At 45.4% G+C, this 7,327-nt stretch overlaps 1 protein-coding gene across 1 annotated transcript; it reads left to right on the top strand.

Moving 5' to 3' along the window:
• The first annotated feature begins 1,318 nt into the window (after positions 1–1,318).
• Positions 1,319–4,136, top strand: LOC138121610 (gastrokine-1-like). The gene is made up of 7 exons (XM_069035303.1): positions 1,319–1,331; positions 1,568–1,635; positions 2,201–2,254; positions 2,816–2,935; positions 3,379–3,486; positions 3,740–3,881; positions 4,066–4,136. Exons 1-7 carry the CDS (start codon positions 1,319–1,321, stop codon positions 4,134–4,136), a joined length of 576 nt encoding a protein of 191 aa, XP_068891404.1.
• The last annotated feature ends 3,191 nt before the right edge of the window (positions 4,137–7,327 follow it).

The following is a 7,327-nucleotide window of genomic DNA, read 5'->3' as shown; positions in this document are numbered from 1 at the left end:
TCTGGCAAGGCAGAGGAAGCTTTAGTGTGCAAACCCACCCTGAACTGCAGCCAAGGGCACAGTCAGCACACGGGGACTGGCAGAACTGCTCTCAAATACAAAGCACTTTGGCAGCTGGCAAGTGAGCTCCTCTGGGAATGCTGCTTCTGGAGCCTGGAACAGGCACAGGGAAAAAGCAAATCCAAATTACCACAGGCTCCTGGGCCATGGCTCTGTGTATCACTGTCAAAGTCAGAGAAAGATTAAAATCCACTTCCTAAGTAGCAGGTGACAGAAAGTGCCCCATGTCACTGCTCCTCCCTCACACATGTTTTGCTACCTCTAGTTTATGGGCCCTTTCTCAAATCAGCCCTTAGTCCATAATCAGCTGCTGATCTCCTGCAGGAACTCTGGGAAGATTCTGAAGATTCTCAGGGCCATGTCTGACAACCAGAAAGCAGATGCTGCATGAGCTCGGAAAGGAAGGTCAGCAGAAGAACTCAGCAATTCCTACGGTTTAGAACCAACCTCGTGATCTCCCAGGACTCACTGAACATTTTTAACACAGCAAGATTAGCACCTCCCTTGGTCTGAACAGTGGTTTTGGTTATAGGTACGACTTCAGGCTGAGTCCTTTGCCACATCGGCACAAAGCGTCACTACAAGTTTACTGGCAATCTGTGCTCTGCTTCTGATGATCATTTTGTTCCATGTAAAAGTCACTGTTAAATACATTGAGCTTAGCACGACCACTTTTCTTTCAGTTCCCGGTATGCAATGAATTCAATCAGGCTGGTATCAAAGCCTGCTCTTATCAGAGCACTTCCCCAGGAAACTCGTCATGCTTCTGTGAACACAGGGCACCTGCCAATAAGGCAAACCCATTTTCAGGTTTAACTTTGGGATATTATGTATAAAAAGTAAGAGTACACATCAATTACCAGCAGAGCTGGCCTGGCCTACCATCCAAATGAAGTTCCCTGTAAGTACACCTATCACTTTCCCACAGAACTCTTAAGGCTGGGCAGCTTTTAAACGGTTTTGAGCTTTTCCTGGCACTGAGTGAACTCTTAGTGATTTCTGTAGGGCTCACAGAATGAAAATGCCAAAGGGGTGGGGACTGCAGGGGTGAAATCTCCCTTTTGGCAGGGATGGAACTCCACATGCCTACTCAAACGTGAAAGAGAGAAGTGCTCTGTTCCAGGGGCGGCACACACACGTGAGGCGTCCACAGGACAATATTCTCTCCTTCACGACTCAGAGGCAAATCAGCAGTCTCAGCAAGTCACATAAAGTTAGGGCTCAGCTGTTTGCTGAGAGCGTAGGAGAACCGTGAGACATGAGAGACTCAGGTGCAGGATGGTGACACCGGGATATTTACAGCAGCCTGAAACTGGTGCAGGAAAAATTCCCAAGCATTACTTTCAAATACTCTGAGTTGGATTGGGACCTTTGTCATAAAAATCCTCCTTTGCAGCAGGTGAAATTTGGGACTGATTCAATGTACATGGGATTCAAAAGAATAATTGTTCACAATAGTTATCCCAAGAGAATTTTTCATCATAACAATTGGAAATCTCTCCAAAAGGTATCACCGGTAGTTCGGACAAACATGAGCAACAGCAAGCTCATGAGCTGCTGAAGCTCTGTAAAGGGGTAACAAATGTTTGGTGTTCCAATTTTCTGAACCGAAGTGCTTGTGCCTCCCCTTAGACTCTTAGTCCTGTATTTGGAGGATGAGATCACTATGAGGATGCTGAGGTTCCTTTGCTGCTGTGTTCCAAGTACAGAGCTGGACTGTGCACCCATGTTCTAAGTCCTCACAACAGGTGTACATGGACATTTCTCAGACCTGCTCCATGTCTGAAATCAAAAGCTCAGCGTGAAAAGCTCACTCTTGAAAGCAAATATTTCAGAGTACCTTTTTCCAAGGAGTTACTGAATTGGGGCTGGGCAAGTTTTAGAACCCACTGTGTTTCAACGACCTTCTTGCCTGAGCAAGGTGCACTGCTGGGGCTAAGAGCCATTTCTATGCATGTGTTCTCTAAACTCATCAACAAATAATTCTCCCTCATATTTAAATCCTCTTCACACTGCAGAAAGTGCTGAGCCTGTACACAAAGTAAATGGGAAGTCAAAATTATTTTAAGACAGCAAATAATTTGATGCAAGATAAGCAGCATGATGTTCAAGTGTTTTGAATTTCAAATGTTCATTTCAGATTGTGATTGCTTCTCTTCTTGGAGTTTTCCTGGCTCCTGCTCTTGCCAACCACGTAAGTATAGAGCTACACACAGCTACTCACTGCTGCCACAAGAACTACTGGCTTTAGCTCTCACCTCTGAGAAATGTATTTCTGGAAGTGAAGCTGCATTTTTAAGTTGGATATTTAGAAGAAAATTTCTTTTTAATTTTTCTATGATAATGAAGAAATTATTTCCACGCTTGATGTATCAAGGGAAAAAGACAGTTACCATACATGGAATCAGGAAAGTCTGTCCTGAGATGAGCATAAACACTGAAAATAATGATGTGGAGAGAAACAAATATTAACGTGATCGATCTGACCACAAAATACAGTAGAATACTGTAAGTAATCTGGCACCAGCAAGATCCTGCTGGGGAAAGAACAGCAAGGGATTATTTTGATTACTTAAAAAGTAAAGGCTTCCCAGTCTTCATTCTGAGCCAAGAAATTGTCTCCCCTTTAATCTGATCGCCAAGAGCAATAATTTCCCAAAACATGGCTACTAGAGCTAATGCTTTCTTGAGTGAAACGCTACTGGGAATCCAGGAAGCGAAATCCTTACCTCTTTTCATCTTTTCCAAAAATCAGAACATGGAGAAAAACTTTAATGGGCAGCCCAGTGAAAACTCAAACCAGTCTGACACCAGGGTCAGCACCAACCCAAAGGAGGGGTCTGAGGCCTGGAAAACCATCTGGGACTTCAAGACTGTAAGTAACTGCCACCGTGGCACAAGACAAAGGGCAAAAGGGACACAAGTTTTCTAAAAACCACCAAAGCAGCAACAAAACTTCATCATATTTTAGAGGAGATGCTTGAAAACGTGCTCCTTCAGCCTTGGGACTGTTTCTGGTGTCCTGTGTGCTGCGCTGAGCTTTTCAGCAGCAAATTCCTTCACCTGCCCTCAGCAGGAGAGCACATCATACACGTGGCATTACTGGAGGAGGCAATTTACCTTTTAGCAAAGTCTCTCGTCAGCCTCCATGACACATTTACCTAAACAATATAATTGAAAGGACAATATTTTTCTTTCCCTATGACTATTTGCACTGTAGAAAGCCTTTCTTTTAACCAGTGCCTCTCTCCAGCAACCCACTTCTCTTTCCCTGTATACTGTTTGCAACAAAAAGGGTTCTTTGTTTAATTTTAATAGGGCTACGTTGCAACCAAGGTGTTCTCAAAGAACACCTGCATCATTGCTACAACCAGCAAGAGATTTTGGTTTGGCAAATGCATTCCTACACCACCTCAAGGAGACAAGGTAGGATGGTGGTTGAAAGTGGGGCAAAAGCTGACTGTCAGTGAAAAGCACTTGTTCCTACACACAGATGAGAAAAGGCTCCAAGAACTGAAGAGAACCTTCTCAGCAGGGCTGAGTCCCTGTAAAAGTTCCTTCTGAAGTTGCATTGCCCAGGAATAACCCCTTCTCTGTCTCCAAAGAAGTGTGTACAAGTTCTGAACTCGTTTTGGTTTTCCTAAATGCTGTTTTCTGCGTTTGTTTCTCTGATGCTCAGGGACTTGGGCCTTACCAATTGCCACCCAGAGAGAATCGCTTCATTATCTCGAGGAACAGACTCCAAAGCTTGAGCCCATACGGAAAACGCATCCAAGCCCTGTGCAGAGGAATTCCCTCCTACCTCGCTTATCCAGCTCCTGGTGAGTCTGCTACTGACAGCCTCTGTGTTCCAAAATAAACAAGTGCTCGCAGCACACGTTTAGAATGATGCAGCTCAGTTTTTAAGTGACTTTTTCTGGTTCATTTCCAACACTAAGTTGGAAAAATTTCCGCTACAATGTTCTCCTAATTTCTCAGTCTAAATCTAATCAGTTCTTCTTTCAGGATCAAACTTTTTATCAGGCTCAAGCTTCTTAGAGCAAGATATTTCATGCTTGAAAGTTAAGATAAATTAACTGCCTATTACTGTGCTGTAGCCTCTAGATTAACCATTTAAAATAAGGTGAACTTAAGTCTGGATTTACAGAGATTGGCATAACTGAGCTATTTTTATTTTAACATCTTACCAACATGTTAAGAATTGCAATGTTTTATTTTAAAAATAAGCATTGCCATGCAATATGGCAAACTGCAGATGGACAGATGTGCTATTTACTCCGATCAACCCAGAAATCAAGCTGCAAATAACAGAATTGAGAAAGGTACTAAATGCAGTCTTGAGCTGAAAACAGATGCTATTTAAGAATGTTTCATAAAGGCTTAACACAGGAAGCAAGTTGGAAATTTGAAAGAGCCAAATTATAGTTAGGCTAAAAGTAAAGCAAAAAAAGTCTGAGCCTACTTTCTTCATCTAAAACTTCAGTAACTCGCTCTGTCTGGAAAACACCACATCTTCACCTTCCCTCCTCGCTCAGGAGCCCTTTCCTTGCTGTTTGAAAGGAGTTACTCTAAGAGACACTTTACCCACTCAGGAACACCCCAGGGTTACTCGAAGGAAAGGACATAGCAGCCTGCCCTCTTCAGGAAAAGCCTTTTCGGGACTCTAAGGGTCAACTGACATGAAAACCAAAAGCAAAACTGCACCCAAGAAATTTTTAGCACCTCCAAAGAAAAGCAACCGTAGGGTTGCAATATTTAAACAAAAGTTCCCATCTGACTTGCCTGGGGTTTCTGGAGAGACTCTCCTCTCCTTTTCCAACTTGACACTGCATTTTCCCTGAGACCACACAGGCGCAGCCCTTTTCCCTGATCCTATTGGGAGGCACTGGGAATGTCTGTCTGGGGGCCGTGGAGCCCTGTCACAGATGATGATCCCACACGCCCCCAGGCAGCTGGGATGTGACCTGAGCAGAGCCTGTGGTGCAGATCTCGCAGCCCCGCGGTCACCGCACAGCACAAAGAGCCCAGCAGCCTCGCAAGCAAACAGGGACAGCCGCTGTCCACTCCAACCAGAGCCTGCCTGGCCTCCACGCAGGGCACAGCAGGGCACAGCTGCTCCTGGCAAGGGACAATGCCTGCTGCAATACGGTCCCGCTTAAAGCCAGAATTCCAACAGGAGAGCAAAATACCGTCTGCAAGGTCCAGCTGCTTGCAAAACTGCTATAACGTCACAGATACAGATTCCTGGTTTTATTAAAATATTACACATTGTAACGCTTAATACATCTCCAACCTTTATTTCATGAAAAGCCTTAATTCACCAAGTGTCTTACAGTAACATTTCAAACTTTACACAAAACGTGGAAATAGCACTGAACCAATGAAGCAAAGTAGTTGCTCTTTCCAGACCCGGGGAATGTACTTGCAATATGACAGCCTGGAAGGTTGCTTGCTCTAACTGGGATGTCATTACATTTAACAGTGTTCACTAGTCAAATTGAAATTGATTCAGGTTTTGACTGATCAAGAAGAAAACGAGATTGAAAAAGAGATTTCTAAATAGGGACATGACAGCAAAGACTCCTGTGAACCTCAGAAGACATCAACACTGTAACTCTCAAAATATCCATTTAAGGACAGAGGTATAGAAGTATTCGTAACAGTGCAGGAGATTGGAATTGCTTACCTTGCCAGAAAAGATCTTTCTCAACAACGAGGGTGAGGCCTGAGCTTCATTTAATTTTAAATTGTGAGCACAACCCATAAGCATTCCATATCAGTATAAGAAAGTGGCAGGATTTTATCCAAAGTCCTAAGTCTGTTTTTCTGCTCATCCTACAGCAGACAGAATATGAACAGAAAAAACACCTGAAAAACATAAGTTCAAGAGAGACTTCAGTATAATTAAAATGCCATCACACAATCTAATGTGTTTGAATACCATCATGTATTTTAAGACAAATTCAAGATGTTGAAAGAACCTGATTTTGGAAGGAATTTTTTTTTACACAAAATAGATATTTTGATTGAAGACATCACTAGCAGGCCTAATACCGGTCTTGAGGGTAAAAACTGCCTCAGGAACTGTAAATTAACCAAGCTGCAAGGGCATAAATGTGCCAGGGCTGCTCTGCCGAGACCGCTGAGGCACCACCGCCTCAGCGGGGCTTTCCCGCCCTTTTTCCACCCATCCGTGTTCCCCCCCTCCCCCACCGCCTCAGCGGGGCTTTCCCGCCCTTTTTCCACCCATCCGTGTTCCCCCCCTCCCCCACCGCCTCAGCGGGGCTTTCCCGCCCTTTTTCCACCCATCCGTGTTCCCCCCCTCCCCCACCGCCTCAGCGGGGCTTTCCCGCTCTTTTCCGCTCCCCTCATGGCCCGGCGGCGCCTCGACCTCGCGCCCTCCGGCCCTTGCAAGCCGTCACACACCTCAGCAAAAGCACTATCGTTTATTCCTTCAGCAAAGGGCGAATTCCTCCCGGGCAGCGCAGGAGCTTTCTCGGTGTTTCTCGTCAGGCAGCAGTGAGGGAGGGAGAGCGCCGTCCGCCCCTCACAAATCCACACCGGTGCTGCTGCTCGTAAAGCAACCAGGAATGTAATGCCCTTTTGGTGTAGCGGGACGTATCAGAAATGTCGCTTCGGGCTTGCAGTGAAACTGATACTAGAATTCAATGTCATACTGCACGTGCAACAACGTTTAGACCTTAATTTTATCTATAAACCCCCACACCTAGCCATACTGCCTTTTAAAACAAGCTGCTGGATTGCAGCTGAAAAGTAGTTTCCATGCCATAAAGCCGGGTTGCTCACAGAATGAAACTGAAAACTTGGCATTGGGCTGTGAAGACAGTCTCAAGGAGAAGCCAGGAGGAACAGTTACAAAGCTGAGGGCATTTGGTGTGTTCAGCTGGAGGAGACTCGGGGGAGACCTCATTGAGCTCTTCAACATCCTCCCAAAAGGCAGCAAAGAAGCAGCTCTGATCTCTGCTCTCTGTGACCAGTGACAGGACCTGAGGGAATGGCTGGAGCTGTGTCAGGGGAGGGTTAGGTTGGATATCAGGGTGGTCCCTGAGGGTGGTCAGGTACTGACCAGGCTCCCCAGGGAATGGGCACAGCCCTAAGGCTGCCAGAGCTCCAGGAGCATTTGGACAGTGCTTCCAGGCATAGGGTGGGATTGTTGGGGTGTCTGTGCAGGGCCCAGAGTTGGACTGGATGATCCTTGTGGGTCCCTTCCCACTTAGAAGATTCCAATATTCAATGACATAAAAAA

This window comes from Aphelocoma coerulescens, chromosome 22 (assembly GCF_041296385.1).
Source record: "Aphelocoma coerulescens isolate FSJ_1873_10779 chromosome 22, UR_Acoe_1.0, whole genome shotgun sequence".
Classification (NCBI taxonomy): Eukaryota; Metazoa; Chordata; class Aves; order Passeriformes; family Corvidae; genus Aphelocoma; species Aphelocoma coerulescens.
Note: the sequence above shows the minus strand (reverse complement) of the source record. Positions and strands in the feature narration are given on the sequence as shown.